General features: G+C 48.2%; 1 protein-coding gene across 1 annotated transcript in view; it reads left to right on the forward strand.

Moving 5' to 3' along the window:
• Positions 1-23804, forward strand: part of LOC146816494 (uncharacterized) — an 82726-nt gene that overhangs the window by 30979 nt on the left and 27943 nt on the right. The window contains exon 2 of the mRNA XM_085610348.1: positions 5256-5364. Within this exon, the coding sequence (XP_085466474.1) occupies positions 5256-5364 (109 nt within the window). The remainder of the gene's footprint in view (positions 1-5255; positions 5365-23804) is intronic.

Raw genomic sequence — 23804 nt, forward strand, 5'->3', positions numbered from 1 at the left:
AAAACACCACCAGAATTTACCAAGAATAGAAACTGAAAACAGGAAAGCCTAAGTATACCATATGGTTTAATAGCGCCCTTCCTCACCCTGTTTCTTCTGTTCGAATGGGCCCCTTGTCTGTCGATGGGGCCACCTGGCCTGTGTTGGCTGGTTTTACACCGCATCTTGATTATCTTCATGTTACTCTCGCAGAGCTGTGTCAGATGCACACACTGTTGATTCATCTTCATAGACAAGTCATACAGTTTGTCTCGTGCACTTCAAGCCGCTCCGGCTGGAGCTGCTCTTCTACCATCAGGTCACGGTGGAGGACTTGTGATTTGTCCCACCATGATTAACGCAGTGATAGGCAAGCGTCCTCAAAATCATGATGACTTGCCGTTTTTGCTTGCACAAAAATGTGAGCAGCTTGAGGCTGTTTTTCCACATACAACTCCTGTTGAAAAACACAGGATCCTTACACTGAGTTTGCACAACCAGGGGGACGTTGTTTGTTACAGTGTATACACTAAGCTTTGGCACCCCCTCCATGGGCGTTCTACCGAACACCCTGAAGAAGGTACAAGATGAACACGGGGCTGGACCAGCCCTGGATTTGAGGATGAAGTTGGTGGGAATGTTCCCTGTTGTCTCCGATATGATTCTGGCCAACATTAAAGGAGAGGAAGATTGCTTACAAGTATGCCTTGCGGCGGTGGCGGAAGTGGATTGGCAGCAACAGTTGCCGATTATTATTGCGGATGTGTATACATCCTTGGGACGCAATAGCTTGGGAATGCGGCCATTTGCACAGAAGAGACCCCCTCCTGAAAAGGAGAGTCTTCCAGCCTTTCCTAAAAAGGCTTGAAACAAGAATCAGCGGCAGCAACCGCAGAAGCCAGGTTCGCCACCACCTGATGCTTCTGAACGTAGATATGATTTGCCTGACAGCTCTAAAATTAAGACACCAGAGAGGTTTCAGGTTCCTGATCCTCGTTCTCCTCGTTTCTTTCAGGAATCGTCGGAGCAACAATTAGGTGGAGGAGGGCGTCAGGATTGCAGACAAGGCGAGTCTACGCAAGCAAGATGTGACCCGCAGCGCCAGTTTGATGTAAAGGTCAAGCAGGAGGGGCCACCTCAATATCGTGCCCCCTTTCAGAAGAAAAATTTGCGGCTTTGGCAGCAAAGTATGCCGCAGACAGTGGGAACCTTGCTCCTTGACGGGAGTTGGGCAGTGACCCTCCTCGACAGCGCAGCGGAGGTTACCATATTGCAGCAGACACTCCACCAGTGTCTGGAGGCGAAAGCAACTGACACTTTTATTACTGTAGAAAATGCTGATGCTCGAGTTGCTCCTCCTGACAGGCATTATGAAGTAAGCCTCCAAATTGAAGGTGATATTAAACGGGCAGTTAAAGCTGTCTTTTGCGAAAATCTCGCATCTTCTTATGATAGTTTATTGACGGAGGTTGATTGGCCTCCCCCTTTTGTCCTTGCTTCCTCCAGAGAGGAGGATGTTATTTTACCTAGTCTTTCTCAATATGTCCATGTGATGTTAGAAATGGCTTATCTTCGGTGTGGGCATTATCCCTGGCTCTGGCATTGTATTGCAATCAGGCAGGTTGGGACAAGGATTCCCCAGTTCATGTGATTCATTTGTGTTCTACACCACAGCCCCAACCGCAGTATCCGATTAAACGTGACGCACAAGCGTCAGTAAATGACATGTTGACTCATTTTGACTATTAGGGTGTGAGTGAACCCTGTGTTTCTTCAATGAATAATCCTCTTTCTCTGATATTGAAACCGGACGGTGCATAGCATATAGTTTTGGACTACCGTCACTTGAACAGCCATGTCCTTACCTTTGCTGTTCAGAACACACATAGTTCTACGTTAGTGAATTAAATTATTTTGCTTTTTCAGCCATTATTTGGCTCCTCAAAGCTGTGATTTCACCGCATTCAGTGCCGTAGGCATTTAAAGACGACATGCAAGATTGCCTATGGGGCATAAGAATAGCCCTGGCATGTTTGCGGCTCGCATAGTTTCAGTTTTACATGAGATTGACCCTGATGCCTTTTCATACGTTGATGCAAAAAGAACAATTGATGGACAGAATGCAGAACAATGTCATACATTCACCCCAGTACTGAGATCTGGGCCTAAATCTATCGTTTTTTTGCTCACCATGCCATTCCAGTTTGGACCCAGCCAAATGCAAATCAGTCGTGACCACACACCCAATGGGAACAGTGCAGCCCGAACTGCCAAGCCAGGTCCTCCCTGGACTGGAAACAAGCATCCTAGGACCGGTTTTGGGGTTTCACCCCATATCAGCCAGGGTAGCTTGACTCCAGTGGCATGGAGAGCACAGGACCCACATCTGGGCATACCCGTCCTACTCGGGTTGACAAATGCTAAAAGAACAATTGATGGACCGAATGCAGAACAATGTCATACATTCACCCCAGTACAGAGATGTGGGCCTAAATCCATCATTTTTTTGTTCCCCATGCCAGTCCAGTTTGAACCCAGCCATATGCAAATCAGTCCTGCCCCTGCCCCCAATGGGAACAGTCCAACCCGAGCTGCCAGGGCAGGTCCTTCCTGTACTGGAAACAAGCAACCTAGGACTGGTTTCGGGGTTTCACCCCTCATCAGCCGGGATAGCTTGACTTCAGTGGCACAGTGAGCTCGGGCCCCAGGTCTGGCCATACCCAACGCACTTAGGGCGAGAAAGCAAAAGACACACAATTGATGGACGGAATGCAGAACAAATCAAAACAGTCACCCCCAGTCAAGAGATCTGGGTTAAATCCATCATTCTTTTGCTCACCATGCCTCCCCAGTTTAGACCTGGCCATGTGCAAATTAGTGGCTCATGGGAACAGTCCAGCCCGAACTGCCAAGCCAGGTCCTCCCTGGACTGGAATCAATCATCCTCGGACCCTTTTCGGGCCATCACCCTTCATCAGCCAGGCTAGCTTGAATCCAGTGGTGCAGTGAGCACGGGACCCACGTCTGGGCATACTCTTCCAACTTAGGGCGACAAAAGCAAAAGGAACAAATGATGGACGGAATGCTGAACAATGCAAACATTCACCCCAGTCACAAAGATCTGGGTTTAAACCATTGTTCTTTTGGTCACCATGCCACCCCAGTTTGGACCCAGCCATATGCAAATCAGCCTTGACCCTGTGTATACCGAGCGCACTTAGGGCGAGAAAGCAAAATACGCACAATTGATGTACGGAATGCAGAACAAATTCAAACATTTACCCCCAGTCAAGAGAACTGGGTTAAATCCATCGTTGTTTTGCTCACCACGCCACACCAGTTTGGACCCAGCCATATGCAAATCAGTCTTGACACTGGACAGTTCAGGTAAGACTGTTTCCATGAGGCACAGGGTCAAGACTGATTTGCATATGGCCAGGTCTATAATGGGGTGGCATGGTGGGCCAAAGAATCATGGATTTAAACCCAGATCGCTTGACTGGGGGTGAATGTTTGGATTTGTTCTGCATTCCGTCCATCAATTGTGCGTCTTTTGCTTTCCCGACCTAAGTGAGCTGGGTATGCACAGGGTCAAGACTGATTTGCATATGGCTGGGTCCAAACTGGGGTGGCGTGGTGAGCAAAAGTGGTGAACAAGAGAACGATGAATTAAACCCAGATCATTGTGACTGGGGTGAATGTTTGCATTGTTCAGCATTCCGTCCTTCATTTGTTCCTTTTGCTTATATCGTGTAAAAATGAAGACTATGGCTTACTTTGATTATACTATGAAGCTTACCCATTTAGGGTAACTAAAGAAATTCCACGAGGAGATGACGGAGGAAGCGCTTGAATAAGAGCTCTGTGTGGGTGGAAAAGCACGGCTTGTTAAATATTGGATGCGTCTTACCGTGGTCTCAGATGATTAACATTGATGCTGTTTTCTACTTATTTGGACACGTAGTAGTGTCCTCCATGCGACCTACCCCTTGTTTGTCTCCTCAGATGGCTTCAAAACCAGGAGACTGGAGCTATTTCAGACATGTTCGTGTCATGCGCACGTCTTGTACACGTCTGAGGAAGGTCCACTAGACCATCGTCCTCAGTTGCCATCTTGGAGTAGAAGACTTAGTGGTAAAAGCGGTTTTGATGCACATTAATGTAATACTGGGCAATTGGTTTACTGAAATGAAAACGCTCTCAAGTAAGGAGCTTTTTTTTTTATTACAAAAAACGTAACATGAGTGTGATATCTTAGGTAAACACGCTGTAGTGAAAGAGCCAGGATAAGAGACAGTGCGGGCATTGCAATCTTCTCGATGTGCCGCCCACAAGAATCAGTGTCAGACCAAACATTCTCGAGGGCATCCAACACGGGAGTGTAAGAAGCCATTGTGCAGGAGGGCTTCTAATTGCACTTAGGACATACTTGAGAATTGGGATAGTAGTCCTACCCATTTTTCTCCTATTTCATTGCATGGATGTGTATGCAGTTTTGTGATGTAAAGTACATCACAAGGGAGGAATGTGTATCCGTTCTCTTGCAAGATAATTAGTCTCTAAATTTACCCCTAGATTGCTTCAGCTGTAAGACCACATTTAGAGGCTAATGATCTTGCAAGAAACTGATACACATTCCTCCCTTGAGGTGCACTTTACATCCAAAACTTAGAGGAACACAATTCTAGCCTGGCCTAGAGTTCAGGTTGTACCAGGAATTGTTAACCTTTATATTTTAAGAATATTATAAAGGAGGTTTTATCCATGAAAATGACAATGATGTGTGTAGGGGAATCTCTTGGAATATCTGTGGAGAAAAAAGTCACTCAAAATAAATGTTCAATTTTCAAGAGAAAGTGTGTTGCTACACCCTTCCCAAATGGATTTTAGTCCCTTTGAAAGTGACTCACTGCCTGACTTCTGAGACTTGGCATTTCCAAATTGTATTAGTTAATTATGCCTGTTTACACAAACTAAAAATTGTTTTATCGCTGTCTATCTTCCAATTTTACTCTTGGAAACCAGCTACCCCACCAATCACGTGTTGACTGTACTTTTGGCTCTGACCCATATGTTACCTTTTTGATAGGTTTGTGCTAGACAAATACCATGTACATGTGTACATCCATATCTAGACATGCTTGCACACATACATAAGTGGCCTGACGGCTGCTCTTTACAACTACTCTTTGTTCAGATGCACAAGATTGTATGTAGTAATGGTAAAAGTTTATATGTCCTGCATCTTAGAGGTAACAGTGATGATAATATTTCAGATTAAGATTAAATTGGAAAAAGAGGACCCTGAGTTTTCACTGCAACACAATGAGCTACGCATTGTCGTCAAGACCGAAGAGGAGATAGAGCTCATCGCACAGAAGGAAGGTCTGTCCTATTTAAAAACAAAATTAAAATGTTGATTATCTCTTGTCATGATTGTTCTTGTTATTTAACTCCCCCTCTATTGTGTAGTTAGATTGTTAACGTGTCTCAAATTCTGCTCTTTTTAATCTACTTTATTGATTAAATGTGAGAAATTGTAACTGTGCCTTCAAGCAATGTGGGCGTAGTATCACAACCAGCAATTGGTACACCAGGGTTCCAGGGATCAGGTCATATCATGTTGGTGAGCAATGATTGCTACATACAAGTAATCTTTAAATATTAAAATTTTCAGCAAGATCTAGAATGAGTGTTAATACAGTTGGTAATATTTTTTTTTTTAAAAACATACTTTATTGATTTTCACATATTACCATTATATTCCAACATTTTGAAGTCTTTGTACATTTGTATTTTACAAGTTGGCATGGCGTACATTATAGTCATGACCTCATGCCTGTTCTATTGTACAGCAATACCGCAGGTGTCCCTCCCTAACCCCCCCCCCCTCTTCCTATCACCCCACTAGGCTCTGGCATTCTCTTTCACATCATAACATTCCATTATGTCCCGGGATTGTGTTGTGATACCATTACTTTGCACAAGTTTGTGCACCGACCCTCTTCCCATTTATTATATAAGAGCCATATACATTTCATCAGTACCAGTGTCTACTGTGTGTTCAGGGTGTTAGAGATGTCGCCTTTAAGGGCTTCTAGTATTGTGTCCCAAATCCAGGGTTTTTCCTCAGCCCGCGGACCTCCTCTCTGCACAGGGCAGCGTTTTCGGCTCCCCCTTATTTCGTTAGCTAGCTGTACCATGTGTGTATTGCAGGGAGTTTAGCTGATTTGCAGGGCATGGTGAGAGATTTCTTGGCCACTATAAGCTCCAGATCCAGGAAGCGGAGCTGTACCTTCTGTGACTTACGGAGGCCCAACAAGTACTCCTGTACCAAACTATCTATTGAAAGGTGCGTGGGCTCTTCTGTTATTCGTTTGACCCCTCCCCAGAACTCTATGGGCACGGGCATGTCCACAGCATATGTATTAAGTCCGCCCCTGTCATTTTGCATCTGGGACATTGATGTGTCGTGTTTGGGTACATCCTCTGCAATCGATGCGGTGTGAAATGAGCCCTGTGTAGGACCATATATTGTAGAAACTTAAACTTGGTAGTACGGGACACCTTTCTAGGGTATTCCAAAATATCCGTCCATTCCCTGTCCGCGAGTTCCCTTCCCACATCTACCGTCCATTGAACACGAAGGGCGTCCAGGGGTAGCGCAACGTGCACCCTGATGCACAAATATAACCATTTGATAAGGTGGCTTCCCTGCCCCATATAGTATAGCGATTTAACTGATTTGTGCGTCTTGGTTTCTTCCCGGTAAGAAGACCAGTGTTTCTTAACATATTGCAGTAATGCAGCGTATACCATATATAGAGTACTTGGTGCCCCTGTTTCTCGTACAAAATTATCATGGTCCATTAGAACCTCCCCGCTGAAGAGTGCCCCTATCATCTACACCCCTGAATCCAGCCATGGTCGGAGTTTGTGTTTCGTGAGTCTACCGCTCAGTAGTGGGATCCCCACTAACTGGATTTTACCTGCCTAGGGGCTACAGCTAGATGTGAATTTCAGAGCTTTCTTCCAGCATGTCAGTGCGGCTCGTAGTAAAGGCGGTACTATCAAGGGCATTTTACATTGCGGCAATAACAGTGTGTGCAGCAGTCCCTGTTCGATATTTCTGGTAGTGAAACCTATCTCTTGTAAATTACGTCCCGCCGTCCAGTAGGATAGCCACTGTAATTGGCTCACATAATAGTAGGCTCGGAAATCCGGTGCACCCAGGCCCCCTCCCTTTGTGTTTATTTGTAATTTCTTGAGACTACTCTATGACGGCCCGCTCCCCAAACAAGATCCGATAGTATAGTGTCTAGTAGGTTAAAAATAATTGGGGGTACTATAATCGGTAAATGAGTAAAATAATAAAGGAGCCATGGAAGCACCACCATCTTAGACACTGCCACTCGGCCCATTGCCGAGAGAGGCAATGTGGTCCAAAAAGCTACTTGTGAGCGTATTCCCCTGATGGCCTTATTGAAGTTACCCTCCAACATGTCCTGGTGGGAACGATATATGTTGATACCCAAAAACTTAAACGTGTGTCTCGCAAAAGGTAGGGAGAGCAACCCCAGATTGATTCTGTCAGGGCGTGGTTGGTCTTGGAAAAAGAAGGCGTTCGATTTTGATTCATATATGGCTGAGCCAGATATGCATTCGAAACTGGCGAAATTTCCCAGTATCTGTTCTAGCCCTCCCAGTAGATCCCTCGCATAATTGTTTTGGGTTTTTTTGTTTATTGAGGTTAGAAAAAAAAAAAGTACAAGGTGGTACATCAGACAGTGCAAGTGAGGCATCAGTACAGAATAGCATAGGACAATTTACAGTGGATGTAGTTGAGGAGCATGCACAGAGTATGAAAAAGCAAACACCCCGAGCCAACAGGAGCAGACACATTAAGACAAGGACAGGTACATATCAGTAGTCAAAAGAACAGCATGCAAAATGTTAGCCACAGACAGTAAATATGTCGTGAGCGGTGACCAAATATCACGGGGTCGGGAGGCCATTGGCAACTCCTCAGCATAACAACATAACTGATCCCGGCAATAAAAAGTCTTGCAGCCACAGCTTAGTGGTGGGGGCCACTCTACTCTTCCAGCACATGGAGACCCTCCGCTTAGCCATCAACAACGCTATAGCCACAAATCTCCTATATGAGACCTTAACAACAGCAACATGACCAAGAAGACAAAGCAGCGGGGTGCAATCCAGGGGAATCCCCGTCATGTATAGTCTGTACAACAGCCTCCCAATATGAATACACCCTGGGACAAGCCCACGCCAAATGATAAAAATCAGCATCTGGGGCACCACACCGTTTACAGACAGCGGATTCACGCAAACCATACCGATGCAGCTGGGTAGGCATATAGTATAGCTGATGTATATATTTATAGTGCACCAAGCGCAGATTCCCATTGGATGTCAGCCGCCCAGTGAGACTACAACAGCCCTCCCATTCGTCATCTGTCAACTCGCAGGACAATAGGGCATTCCATCGCAGCCGCGCCGGCTGAACCAGAGGAGGGGCCTCACCTTGGGAGACACGATACAGTTTGGTGACCAATTTCCCCTTAGAGGAGGTAAGATAGAGGAGCTGCAAGGCCTCCAGTGCAGGCGGCTCCACAGGAAATTTCGAATATAATTCCCGCATGGCTGACCGCAGCCTAGTATATATAAAAAGTTGCATGGCGGTAAGAGGGCCGTCAGCAGCCAACGAGACAGCTGTAACAAATCGGCCACGTTTTTCATTGTCGTCAAATTCATGCTGCCAAGTGTCCGTAGGGCGCCCACCTCCGTAGTAACCGAGAGGGAAGAATGGTGAAGCAGGGGCATGTCAGGAGCATAAAGCGGCAGCTTCCGCGCACGCCTACCCAACTCCCTCCACGCTCCAACCGTGGTCTGCACCGTGTCAAATTCCCCTTTCTCGAACACCGTATGAGTGTTAACAAGCATGGCTTTAAGCGGTATAGGATGCACCACCCCAGCCTCCACCGCCACATGGGGAATATATGCCGGGTCATGCTGCCAATAATACGCAAAGTGGGCCTGCGCACACAGATAATACAGCTGAAAATCAGGCGCCGCAAAACCCCCTGTGCATAGGGTAGCGTAAGCGTTTCCCATTTGAGGCGAGATTTTTTCCCTCCCCACGCTAAGGTGGTTAACAAGGAGCGAAGAGAAGCGAAGAAGGGACGTGACAGAGGTGTCGGTATATTCAAAAATAAATACAAGAAACGGGGGAGTATTACCATTTTTATTAAAGATAGCCAGTCCGCAAAAAAGAGAGGTAACTTTATTCATCGAGCCACCTGCTCCTCAAGGCGTGCGACAGCGACGCCATAGTTGGCGCGTATCACCTCCTGGGGGTCACGATGGATCCAGATCCCCAAGTATTTCACCGCATCGGAACTCCAAACCAGGGGGAAATCGAGATCAATCGGAGATGTGCTGTCTGTAAGAGGCAAAATTAAGGACTTGGACCAGTTTATACCAAGCTCAGAGAATCGTTCAAAGCGAACATATTCTCGCAGAAGTGGGGATAGGTGAAGGGTCGGTTCACGGACATATAGCATCATGTCATCTGCGTACATGGATACGGCCAGCGGGCGCTGGAGAAATCGTAGCGCCGCCCGAGAGTGTCGCTGTCTTAGGATACAAGCCAGGGGCTCAAACATAAGCGTGAACAGAAGCGGCGAGAGCGGACAGCCCTGGCGCGTACCCCGGTGAATGGAGATGGGCCGCGAAATGTGCCCATTGACCCTTACTCGGGCGGACGGACAGGTATATAGCAGCTTAATCCAGTTGGTGAATACGAAAGGCACCCCCATACGGTGCAAGATCGAGATCATATACGACCATGAGATTGAGTCAAAGGCTTGTGTGGCATCGAGGAGCACTGCCACCGCAGGTAGCGTGGGCTTAAGGGCATGCATAACAGCAAAAATGGTCCTAAGATTGTGGGAGGTGGAGCGGGAAGGCACGAAACCAGATTGGTCTGGCAGGACCATTACCGGCAGGATCAGCTGCAGTCGTGTGGCCAGGACCTTGGCCAAAATTTTTACGTCAGTGTTGATTAAGGAGAGTGGCCGATAAGAGGCACACCGATCCGCCGGTTTGCCCGGTTTAAGTAGGGCGATCATCAACGCTTCTCGCAGCGTAGGGGGCAGGCATTGGGCCTCATAGGCTTCCTCATAGACCTGAAGCAAGCAGGGAGCCAGAATATCAATATAGGTTTTATAAAACTCCGCTGGTAGCCCATCAGCACCAGCAGACTTACCAGAGGGGAGAGCGGTTATAGCATCCCAGATTTCAGCAAGAGTGAGAGGGTGCATCAGAAATTCTTGCTGCCTACGAGAGATCCAGACCAAAGCGATATCATCCAAATATTGGCGTAACTCAGCCTCATCGGCCGCCTGGCGGTGAGCGTACAGGCCCTGATAGAAACCAGCAAAGGTCTCCCGAATGCTAGGGGTATCGTAGTAAGTGCCAGTATCGTCGGCAATCGAATGGACAGTACAGGAACGACTCTGTGGGTCCCTGATCCGGGCCGCCAGGGCTCTGCCCGGTCTGCCACCCTCACCGTAATACCTGGCTGTATTCCGGCGGGATAAATGACGGATCTCCTGGTCTGCCAAAGCATTGTATTCAGCCACCTTGGTCCTTATGAGCGCAAGCACAGCGGGATCAGATTCCGTCTCATACCGCCGCTCCAAACCCGTCAACTCATGCTCCAATGCAGACATTGTACCCCTGAGCGAATGAAGCACTCCTGCCTGAAGGCCAATGCAGACCCCCCTAGATGACAGCGTGCTGCGGAACACTGTGTCCTCCAGTAATTGAGGACAAAGCTTCCACGTTGGCACCGGGGTGGGTATTCTACCCCAATTAAGGGAAATCTCCAGCGGATTATGATCTAAAAAAGTCTTTGTTAAATATGTGGTGTGGGCTACCTGATCTGCTATGGAGAGAGAACATTGGATGCGGTCTATTCTGGTATGCAACTGGTGCACCGGGGAGTAAAAGGAATATTCTTTGTTCAACTGATTCTTTTGTCTCCATATATCGCTTAGGGACCAACCATCCACCCAGCTGCAGAGCGCCTCTGCCTGTTTACTTGCTACCATTCCATGGAGGGGCAGGTGTGATCGGTCAAGCCCAATATCCATGACCACATTGCAATCTCCCCCCAAGATCCATGGGTATGCCTCCCAACCTGCCAGTATCGTGTTTAGCCCCAAAAAATATTTGTTCTGATAAAAATTTGGAGCGTATATAGTCCCCAGTACAACAGATACCCCATCCAGTGTGCCACGCATATATAGGTACCTACCCTGCGCATCAATCCTCTTATCTAACGCCCCATGGTGATCTAATACAAGCCTTTCCCGTGCCAGGTAGAAAGGCGCAGATAAAGTGCCCCACAGAATCCAGAGAGCCAGCGCACCAGGATCTTGGCAGTACCAGGGCAAGGGGACACAGAATCGTTCAGACGGAGTATAGGCCCCAATACTATGCAGGAGCGCAGGTAAGGGGGGGGTCCCGTGAAGTCCACAAGAGGAAGCGGGCCTCCACTAGTCTATTCGCCCCCAGCCGGACAAGGAGGGCATCCACAACAGGTCTCCCGATGCAGACCGCCGCCTGTGCGCCAATCAGGAGTAGAGAGAGAACTAGCAGGCCAGCATTAGCCCCCCCACCAGCAGCCCAGGCATCAGCAAGGCAACAGTAGGCCATCCAGTCCCTGCCGCAATATGCGGGCGCCGATGCAGGGGGTTCCACCCAAGGAGCTCAAGGAGCTCGTCACCCCAAGGACACCAGGGCAAGCGGTAGCAAGGCGCCAACGCCACGCAGAGCTCAGCCGCCAGTCGCGGGACTCAGGACCGGCAGGTCGCGCCACACATAGCCAAGGGCCCCACCCGGCTCTGCAGCGCTATCCAGCCGGTCTCCAGCCGCAACCAAGCAAGCGTCGCGGGTCTGCCTTACCTGCAGAGCGCAGATCCACACAATGGTTCCAGGCTGGTCTCGTCGCTAGCTGCTCGCCGCCGCCGTTCCTCGCTCCACAAAGCGACAGGCGCCGCCTTCCAGTTCCGCCAATGCTGAAAGTACAGTTCCCAGGGAGCAAGGGGCCAAGTGCCCTTCACGAGGCGGGCGAACGGAGCCCACACCACCGCGGGATCCTCCACTCTCCAGGTGCGTCTCTCACCGGGTCCGCCAGCCGCAGCGAAGATCCGGAGCTCTGGACACCGTCCTCCCGACAGTAGAAACACCGGATGACACTTGGAAATGTCTTTCAGCGAGCTTAATGGGCGCTGCCAGTCATCATGCAGGAGACGCACCCAACAATAGCAGAGATGGTGCTGGGAATGTTGCGCAGCTCGAAACAACGGCTCCAGTCAGGTCCCGCTGATCGCCGCTCTCCGCCGCCGCTCCCGGCTCCCCAAAGCAGCAGGCACCGCTCATACGCTCCGCCGATGCCGGCGGTAGAATCTCCAGGGAGCATGGAACCAACAGCCCCGCAATAGGCGGGCGAACGGAGCCTGCACCACCACCTGATCCTCCACGCGCTAGGCGCGTCTCTCTCCGGGTCCGCCAGCAGCGGGCAGCGACGGAGCGCCCCCACAACGCCTCAGAGCCCCCTGCGCAGCAGACGGAGGCGGCCAGCAACCAGAAGAGCCAACAGCAGCACAGGTATCAGCCTACAGCATGCCACGAGGCGCCGCCATGAGCCACCAGGCCGGGAGGCAGAACAGGGAAAATCAGTCTTAGCAGGCCAGCATTTTTCACCAGAAGAGATCACCGGGATGCAGGAGCGTCGAGGAGGGCAGATCCACACCAAGAGTGCATGGATGGCAGGTAGGATTCAGGATATTGGGCGGATTAAAATCTCGGCCGGCAGAGCAGCACTAACAGGCGGCCATCTTGCGCGGGCTCTCTAGGGCCCCCCATCCCTCTCATAATTAATTTTGTCAAATGCGTGGATGTGCCAATTGGTATTCCACATTGAATAGCTTCCTTTCTTAGTCGGAGAGCCAGCGGCTCTAACGCCAGTACAAACCGTAGTGGGGACAGGGGGCAGCCTTGTCTCGTGCCCCTGTGTACTTGGTGATCCCGTGAGATGTGTTTACCAGACCTAACCCTCAACATCGGGGCTTCGTATAGTAGGCGTATCCATCTAAGATAGTCGGGGGGCAACCCAAATTGCGCAATAGCTTTAAACATATAATCCCAGGAATACATGTCGAACGCCTGTCTCAGGTCCAGTGCAATACAACCAGCATGTTGGAATCGTTCTAGGTCTGTTTCCATTTATAGGATGCAACCTTCTTATATTTAATGATGTGCTGCGTGCTGGTATAAATCCACATTGGTCATTGTGTATTAACCTGTTTAAATAGGGTTGTAGTCTATTTGCAAAAATTGTAATCAGTATTTTGTACTCTGTTGCCAATAACGATAATGGGTGGTAACCCGACATATCAGTCATATCCCTCCCTGGTTTCGGCAGTGATGCTACTAACGCTTGCATAGTAGTGCAGGGGAGATGGCCTAATTCAAGCGGCTTGTTGTATAGTTCCTCCAGTTGGGGCAGTAATACCTCAGAGTAAGTGTCGAAGAATTCCACTGGTAAACCATCCAAACCAGGCACTTTATTACACGGGAGCCCGTTAATAGCTGCCTTTATTTCCGTCCTGGTGATGTGACCTGCCAAGGAATCCTCCATGTCCGCCGGGGCTTGTGGGTAGGGTAAATTTGCGAGGAATGTGTCTATTAGGGCAGCGTCCAGTGTCGGTGGTTTACTATACAGTGTTTCATAATATGAGCTGAAGGCCTCATTGATATCATGTTGCGTACATATTACGTTACCCCCAGAAGTGTTAATTTGGTTGATGACGGTAGCCGTTGGATCAGCTCTAAGAATCTTTGCTAACAGGGTCCCCAATTTGTCTGCTTCAGAGTGTTTTATTTGGCTGAAGGCCCTGTAATCCATTATTGTAAGGGTTTCTAATAGTGCCGCATGTTGGATGCGTGCCTCCTGCAATGGAGCCTGTTTAGTTGGGTCTTTCGCCCCTTCTTCCTCAAGCCCTCCCATAGTATCCTCCACTATTTTCAGGGTCTTATGTACCTCTTGCCGTGCTCCTACTGTGGCGCTGATTGCCATTCCTCTAATTACTGCCTTTAATGCGTCCCACTCAACCAGCATTGTGGATGCAGTATTTCTATTTTAAGAGAAGTAATGAGTAGGTGTAGATGACAGCGTGCTGCGGAACACTGTGTCCTCCAGTAATTGAGGACAAAGCTTCCACGTTGGCACCGGGGTGGGTATTCTACCCCAATTAAGGGAAATCTCCAGCGGATTATGATCTAAAAAAGTCTTTGTTAAATATGTGGTGTGGGCTACCTGATCTGCTATGGAGAGAGAACATTGGATGCGGTCTATTCTGGTATGCAACTGGTGCACCGGGGAGTAAAAGGAATATTCTTTGTTCAACTGATTCTTTTGTCTCCATATATCGCTTAGGGACCAACCATCCACCCAGCTGCAGAGCGCCTCTGCCTGTTTACTTGCTACCATTCCATGGAGGGGCAGGTGTGATCGGTCAAGCCCAATATCCATGACCACATTGCAATCTCCCCCCAAGATCCATGGGTATGCCTCCCAACCTGCCAGTATCGTGTTTAGCCCCAAAAAATATTTGTTCTGATAAAAATTTGGAGCGTATATAGTCCCCAGTACAACAGATACCCCATCCAGTGTGCCACGCATATATAGGTACCTACCCTGCGCATCAATCCTCTTATCTAACACTACAAACTGAACCCCTAGCGAATGCCGAGTAATTAGTAGTAAATAGCTGGCCTCTCCATTTCTTTTGCGTCTATGCGGATTCTGTTTCCATCAAGTGTTACTTCTGTATAAAGACGATTTGCACCTGCCGCCGCCGCCGCAATTGCACATGCACTTTGTGCTGCTTCTGTACTGAGCCCAGGCCCCTGACATTTCATGTAATTAAGTTATTCGCGTCTGGCCTGTGCATTGTATGTGAACTGCGGTGTGTGCATCCAGGTCGGGGTATAATGATCACAAACAGGACATATCAGCTGCTGCTTGCCAGAGCCCTTAAACTCCCATTGTAACATTAATACTAGGCCCTGCTTGGGAACCAAACCAAGCCAAACCAAAAACAGAACATATTGAACTTTGTTATAGTAAACTGTAGCATTCGCAAATAGAGGACTGGCTTTCACACCAGCCATGTAAAAGTAATCACATTCAGTAGCTCATCTGAGCCCAAGTTAATATATGTGTCATTAGCATGCCAAATTTTCATATATTAAATAGGATATACGTGTCCATGAGTGCTCGTTCCGGTGCCAACATGTTTCTGTGTCATTGGTATGCGCTGGATAGTCTATTTTACATCTACAGTCCCAGCAGATCGTCTGCAGTTTGAGGTGTCGCAGTGGGGAATAATGCCAGGCTGTTCTCCGAGTCGGATCGCACTGTGCTGCCCTCTGAGGATTCCGAGTCACGTCTGGTGGTTTTGTCTCTGAACATGGTCGCAGCCGCCAGTGCTACGTCCTTGTTTCTTTGTACCTGTTACTGAGTAGGGCCAGGGAGGGATGGATTACTGGTAGTCCTTGCATTACGACGTGATTGTCGACCTTGTGTTCATTTGGGACTGTTCGGCGGCTTCCGGGGGGGGGGGGGGGGGGGTCTGTCCAGACAATGGAGTTGGGTCCATGTCTTCGATCCGCTCTTCTGCATCTTCCGGACTTTCAAAGAAGTATGATTTTTGGTCATAAATTTTCAGGCGTGCGGGGAACAGCAGTGCACATTTTAGGTTCAAGTCTCTTAACTTCCTTTTAACCACCTGATAGGAGGATCTACGGTGTTGGACCATCAGTGTGTAGTCAGGATACAGTGATATCTGACTGTTTTCGAATTGGATCTGGGACCGCTCTCTGTAGCGTCTGGATGTGCAACGCATGTTCTTTGTGTTGAGGCAGTATTTCGTCCAGGACTAAGCTGTTATCTTTCACTGTAGTTGCTAGCTTAGCGTGATCTGCCTTGAGCAAGGTGAAGCCAGTTGTGAGGTACCAATCTATTGTTCCATGGGGGTTAGGCAGTTCAATCCTCCTTCTTCGGCTGCAGCTCGATCACCACTGTGTGCACTTCCAGGTGCGGCCTCCTCCATGTGCCACCGGAGTTGGTGGTGCTTCTTGACTTAGCTACGCCCCCAACAGCCCATCGGGGGGGGGGGGGTGAGGAGAAAGGGAGGGAGAAAGAATCAGCCCGCCGATCCCTCAGTGCCAAGAGCGGTTCGCGGGATTGATCACGGTCACTCCCGCTCGTGAAGGGGTCCGTCAGGGCTTAGGTCCTGCATCGCTTCCCTCGCCCTCTCTGCGGCGCAACCGAGGACAGCAGGGGCCTCCACAGTGGGCGAGCACCACATCCTCCCGTCTCCTCCGAGCACAGCTCTCAACTCACCGGGTGGTTACAGTGCGTCGCAGGCCCTGCACATGCAGTGCGCCCTCGGCAGTCACCACCCAGGTCGCTGCTCCGCTGCTACCGCTCACGTTGATGGGTGCGGCCTCTTCTGCACCTCACCATAATCGGCGGCGCCCGGGGCTCCCGGCGCCTCTCCAATCACGCCACTGGTGAGTCCAGGGATAACAGGGGCCTCCGCAAAAGGAAGACACAGCGTCCGGCTGACTATGCAGATCTGCAGCCAGGGCGATACTCTTACTCGGCCCGAGGACGCAGATGCCCCCCCACCTGAAATCTCTTCACTGGCTCCTGATCCTTATGAGGATCCACTTCAAGGCTCTTGTCTTGACCTTTAAGGGCCTACATGACATTGGAGCCCCTTATCTTAGGAAAAGAGTCCTGTTCTATCATCCTTGGCGCACCCTGCGCTCCTAGTCGTTGTCGCTAGCACACACTCCCATGTTCCTCCGCTCTCGAATTGGAGGCCGATCTTTTTAGGTGCAAGTTGCCAAACTCTGGAACCGTATGCCACCAACTCTAAGACAGATGCACAATCTTCTCTCTTTCAGGAAGTCCCTAAAACTGGTTGTTCCAGCAATAGCCTCTGCTCGTCTTACTTAGTCAGATCTGCCACACCCACCTAGCGCTGGGACACTCTTTCGAGTAGCTGCGCGCTCTGCAAATACCCTGTTAACATAACATAACACATAACTTTTGTTATCCGATGAGGTATTGAGACCATTCAAGGAATGTTTAAACGGCAACCAGTGTGCTTATGATTTCCATCTAGGTTCATCCTTTTTTCCTATGAGGACACTGTTAATGAATAGTGACCCACAAGCCTTGCTTTCCTGCCTGCTGTAATTGTCCTCCTCCAGCGTTACAATGCAGCATTTGTTGCCCAGTATACTATTGTATGGTATGGTGATGGCACCCAACTCACTTCATAGAATAGTTGGGAAGTTGGCTGACTTATCCTATCGTTTGTCGGCAATGTCTGGCAAAAGTGCTGGGTAAGCAGCAGTTGGCTCAGGTTGAATTTAGATAACGCCCAGGTTATGATCACTGAAGATAACAAAGACCATTGGCGCCTGCTACTGTTGGTCCCTCATCACCTTTCAGACCTTCTGGTTTTGTCTTACCTGCTGCTAGCGCCCCCGGTATCCTCTGCTTGCTTTGCCCAGTTAAAGATTTGCCAAAACATCTTACCTTGCTTTAAGCCTTCTGCCCTGGTACATTGAAGTATCATCTACAGGCAGTTGTATCTGTCGTATTTATGTACCTGGGAATCCCCAGTTTCGGTGCGTAGAGCTGGGTCTCATGTTAGCGTTATTTACATTTGAAAGATGCAGCCCTCTAACTAGTGGTACTGTATGGAATTGTAAGATAGAGCCAGTACTTCTGTTGTAAACACCCACTTAAATGTTGCTCAGTTGCCATAGTATATCTGATACTATCCTTTATTTAACTATTTATTTTTTATTTTTTTATTTTATTTATTTAAAAAGTTTAATATAGCGCTGGCTAGACCCATAGGTATCAGAGCGCTTTACATGAGGTCAACAAAGTAACAACACTAATAACAATTACAAGTTACATCAAATGTATGAAACACATTAACAGGAGAGAAGGAGAGACAAGTAGAGGGGGAGAGGGGGAGTTAGAAGGGAGAGGACGAGGGGAAAGACGGAATAAGAGACGGAGGGAAAATCATCCCAAAGACCGCATGGGTAGGTGACGGCCAGGGAGGTAATCCAAAGCCAGTCTCCCCAATAGCTCTCAAGGAGGCTCCAACGGGCATCGGTCAGGAAGTTGGATAGAAAAGAGACGAGGAAAAAGCAGTAAGGCAGAAATACGATGAGGGGAGGGGTGGGCGAGACAGGGAGAAGGGGAGAAACTGTACCCAAGGTCAGGCTGGGCAGGTGACGGTCAGGGGGTGAACCAAGGCCAATCTCCTCAGCTGAACAGAGCAGCACCACTGGGCGTCGGATATAATGCCTGGACTCCGCTGACAGGATAGAGGTCATGTGTACTCCGGGATTGTCAGAGTAGTGCGGGGCGGGGAAGAGCCATGGTCCGAAAAAATTTCAGACGCCCTCTTGAGGTCAGTCCCGGTCCTGGAAGGGTTGAGTAAGTAAAAGATCAGCAAGGGGGGAAAAGAGTCACCATTGTCACCCATGTTGGGGTCAGGCATTCTGGGACCCTAATCTACACCGTGAGTGTGCCGAGAACGACAGAACTTTACATGGAGGGATGGGCCAGACTCCCATTAATTAAAAAGGACACTAGATCCCCCAGGCGTCCCAAGGCGCTCGAGGCGTAGCGCCGACCCTGTAAGCGTACTGGAACACATCTCCCATTACGGTGGGCAGCGCGGTGGGAGCCGCCATTTTGCCTCGCGCAGGGGGAGGGGGACCCGCTCACCTCGATCATTCGGCTACAAGTGCCTCTGGGCTCCGAGCAAGCTATCCAGCCTGTCCGCTGCAGCCGAGGGTTGCTTTTCACACGAAGCAGACGGGATACACCAGCGGACATGGGCGGATGGAGGCTCGCCATATGGGAGGATCATGTTGTGAGTAGGTCCAATGTTCAGGGCTGTGCCTACTGTGTAGCTGGTCAATTTTAGCTGCTGGCGTCCACCGGGGAAGCGGGTAGTGGAGCCCCCGATTACACCGCTAATTAGGAATAGGTTCCATGGATCGGCTCCCCATGATGCAGTCTCTGCTCCGATACTACTAAACGCGGGTCTGTTCCATCACAGGCGCCATCTTGAGGCAATATCGCCGGGCGAGATTTTTGCTGATATCCCCGCGATGCAGCGTCCGGGTGGAACGGCTGCCAGTACGGCAGACGCACCCAGACTTCCGATGTCAGGAGATGGCTCAATAGACTGGTTAAGAGGAGTTTAAGCGCCGCGCGAGGTTGTTAAATGCGGGGGTTCAACGGAGCGGAAACTCCAAGCAGCCATGATGGATCTGGCTCCGCCCATCTGTCCATCAAACTATTTACCTTTTCTCTCGAATGGCCTATGGTTTACAAAGTACCACTCTGGGAAGTTTGTCACTCACCTCCAACAAAAAAGGAAAGGATTCATTTTGGTTCAAATGAGTTGCCATCTCTTACCTGTTGCAAGGGCTAATAGTAATTCAGAAGATTGAATACACATGCTCTTGTCATTTCACAGACTAAGCATCGCTTGACCTATTTAGAGTAGTATTCAACCAAAACAAAAAAATCAGTAGTAATACCCAGTGACGTTCCCATCAGATGCACAAAATAAATGGCTAATTTGTATTGTTTATCATCCTGAATCAAATCACAAAGCTTGTATTGCCTACATAATTTTACATATGTTTAAATGGCACCATCTGTCAATAGCTCTTGTAGAAATCTTTTCTTTTTTCTTTTGATCCCTAAAGGACCAACAGAGAATAATTCTGCCATACAATATTTTGGACCAAATGGAGGCACAAACATTGTAGAGCAGAACAACAATAGACTCTGAAGGTCAACCGTTAAGCAGTCATTAAAACAACCATTTGCAGTACAATCGGTCCTGCCGTTGAGGCCTTATACGTTTTTAGCCATGCAGCATGTTAGGCGCCCGCCTTTCTTATCTATTTATTTGTAGCATTTGCAGCACGTCGCGCTTTAACCGTACATGTTTAAAGCTATAGCGAGCGCATTGTGCTGCGAAGGCTACAAAAGCAAATAAATAGAAAAGTAAGGCGGACATCATAATACCAATTCTTACGTTCAGGACCTCCAGGTCTCATAATAGATCCATCACAATGTTGTTGCTAGCCACCTCTTATTGATGGAAGAGTATGAGCCCAATAAATTAAACTTGCTGCCTTTCTGGATCAAAAACTAACTTGCACTGTTTTAGGAGGTGCTTGTCACATTTTTTTAAAAATAGGAGGTGCTTGTCACATGAGGTAAATTTCACAAGTCCATTTACTTCTTTTGGGTTGTCAGCTTATATATTGATCGTACCAAAGACCACCGGCTTGATTATCAGATCTTTTTGGGGTAAAGAAAGGCAAAGCAGTGCAGAAGGTGACTGTGTCCAGATGGGGTTTCCTCTGCATTAAAATCTGCTACACAATGGCAAAGAAGCATCTTTCGGAGGGTTGAGGGCCCATTCCACCAGGACAAAGGCTGCTACCACAGTATTCGCACACAGAGTGCCTGTCCTCAAGCTCTGTCCGACTGCACCGTGAGCGTCACTGCACACGTTTTCGGAGCATTACTGCCTTGATGAGGAATCTGCAGTTAAAAGTACCATCAGAAGAACAAGTTACTTACCTTCGGTAATGCTTTTTCTGGTGGAAACTCCTAAACTGAAGTTTCCTCCCCATGCTTCCAGCTTCCTGTTCTTTGGAATAGACTCCCTTCCATCAAATAAAGGCCCCAAATGAAAGATCTAGTCACTGGTAACAATGAACACTGTTGGGATGTGCATCCGAGGACACGAATGGTGTCTAGGAAGAAATGGACTTCAGAGTGCGTGGGTGAACTCTATACACGGCGTCAATCGTCACTTTTGGGGCAGCACCGAGTTGCCAAAGAGTTGCACAACACTGCCTGTCAGCATGCACGGGCTATGCTAAAAATCTTCTAATCTAGTCTGGCACCTGAGGAAATTCTAAAGGTGAGGAATCTGTGGTTAGATAGAGTATCTATCGGAAAGCACATTACTGAGGTAAAGTAACTTGTTCTTCATTAGTGCTTCTCCATGGTGGAGAAGACGAGTGGAAATATTCGTATCATCCCAGATCCTATTTTTTTTAAATGTTGTTTATTAAGGAATCCTACCGAATAGTTAGTTTGTGTGTGTGTGACTAAGGTCGCAAGGATAGATCATGCCTTTTGATGGTCCTCAGTGAATCCAGAATTGGCTGGCCTCTTTTTCTTTCAAGTCTGTACTAATGAATTGTTCTGGGTACAGATGGAGAGAGAGCTGAACAATCCATGTGTGATTTGTCTTCACGTTCCTAACGTGTGCCTGTAGAAGGGCAGCCACCAGCACACCAACACCTGGATTTGAAAGATCTTCTTGGTGCTGAATGCTTTCTTGATAGTGCTAGCAATAAGAGTGCTGATCTTCACTGGTAACACCACAACGTTTTTTAATTAAAAAGCAGCAGGGCACTCACTCTTCACTTTTTTATTGATTGCTTGTAGGAATGTGAAGGTGACCATTGAATTAAAGACCCTGCCTCTCTGCCATACACCGAGCAGACCTGAAAAACATCTGTTTTCATCATTTCCATAGACATGTACATGCGTCACAAAACTGATCTGCTACAATAGACTCATGTCATCCCGTTTCAAGGGAAGCGGAATTTCAGAATTATTTCCCTACATTTTTGAAGGAATTGATTTACCTGCTGATTCCATCTGTGGAATCTGGAATGCCAGGTGATCCTAGAGATCCGTGATGCCATATTTGACAAAAACACCCACCACCATCGCTAAGGGGAGAGCTTCTAGCACAGCAAAAGGGGACAGTGTTGTACCTTATCCTTTGTCACTGGGCGTAGCCATTTGCTTTTCCTAATCTAAGTCAATTGTGGTATCTTTGTGTACAGGTTTTCTAGCTACGTGTAAAAAGTAAACACACTATGAAACCCCATTGAAGAAGGAATTGGTTTAGGGCTGGTCACTGAGCACCTGCAAATATGTTAACCTGTACTCTAGACCATTTCTCAGCCTTTCTTTACCATCTGGTTGGGTTGAAATCCATATGAAATTTCGAAAGCCTTGTTTGCCATTGACCATCATCTGTAGGAATACTGACGGGTAGTCCGTCTCTCTGTAAAATCATGTTTTGAAAATGTGTTCAATAGTTTGCTCCACTTGTAATCTGGGGGAGTACACTTTTCATTCCTACTGGAGCTTGAACAGCTGGGTTACCCGTGTTTCTTCATATTCTGCTTGAATACTTGAAGTGATGTGGAACTCTTCCTTCGCCTTTCCAGTGCTGAGAAACCTCTATAGTCAAAGGCCTCAGACTTTGTATGGGCAATTCAGTCTTCAAGCAGGCTTTTAGTTATTTTTGTATCCCTAACCTAGCTAAGTATGTTTCTAAGCCCTCCATTAATTAATGGACTGTATTGGTCGTTTCTTATATGCTAGTAGCGTAAGAGGCTCCCTGAATAACACTCCTTTCTAAGGCATAATCTATCACCTGTGTTGCAGCACAGTCTCCGGCTTTTGTCAAGCAGGTCAAGGTCACATTTCAGTTGTTGATTGCTGTATTTTTTTATTTGAGGTGAAACCTTTCCCATACAGTGTTACAAATGTAACAAGCATTGACATAGCCAATAGGTCTCGCCTTTGGGGCGTTATAAGTGTGTAGACATAGCTATTGGCTTTGTTAGCGTTTTTAATATGTGTTGTAGAGCATTGTGAATGTTGTGCAGCACACACAGCTGTGCATTGTGCAGAGATGTCAAAGGTAGCACGCACCACAGCTGCGCAGAGGTGTTGAAAGGAAGCGCGCACTACGGTGCTGAAAAAACACAAATGTTAAAAGGTGCGGTCAATTTTTAAGCTGTGTACTGTGAAATGGAGGGAAAGGAAGCACGCACCACAATTGTGCACTTTGCAGAGATGTGAAAGGTAGCACGCACCACAGCTGTGCAGAGGCATTATTTAGCAGCCTGTGCCAGCAAGCACACACAAAAAGCAAGTGCTAATAATTAAGTGCCCATGTGCGCTCCAGCAGACACTGGCTCAAATTAAGCCCCCAGCAAGGACCTGCATTACGCCCCTGGATCGAGCGAGTATGAAAAGCAATGGTTGAAAAGGAAGCACGCATCACAGCTGTGCACTATGCAGAGATGTCAAAGGTTGCACGCACCACAGCTGCGCAGAAGTGTAAAAGGAAGCGCGCACCACGGTGCTGAAAACGCGAATGTTAAAAGGTGCAGTCAGTTTTGAAGCTGTGTACTGTGCAATTGGGAAAGGAAGCGCGCACCACAGCTGTGCACTGTAGAGAGATGTTAAAGGTAGCACGCACCACAGCTGCGCAGAGGCATTATTTAGCAGCCGGTGCCAGCAAGCACGCACAAAAAGCAATTGCTAATAATTAAGTGCCCATGTGCGCACGGCAGACACCGGCTCAAATTAAGCCTCCTAGCAAGGGACTGCGTTATGCACCTGGATCAAGCGAGCACCAAGAGCCTGGACTACTACACACACACACAAACACACTCAAAGGAACTGTAATACAAGGGACGCCTGGTACGCAGCGGCTGATCTGTAGGCCTTCTATAGAGTGAAATGTGCAGGCTTTCTGAACTGCCCCGTGTGCAGTGTC

Source organism: Triturus cristatus, chromosome 6, assembly GCF_964204655.1.
Source record: "Triturus cristatus chromosome 6, aTriCri1.1, whole genome shotgun sequence".
Taxonomy (NCBI): Eukaryota; Metazoa; Chordata; class Amphibia; order Caudata; family Salamandridae; genus Triturus; species Triturus cristatus.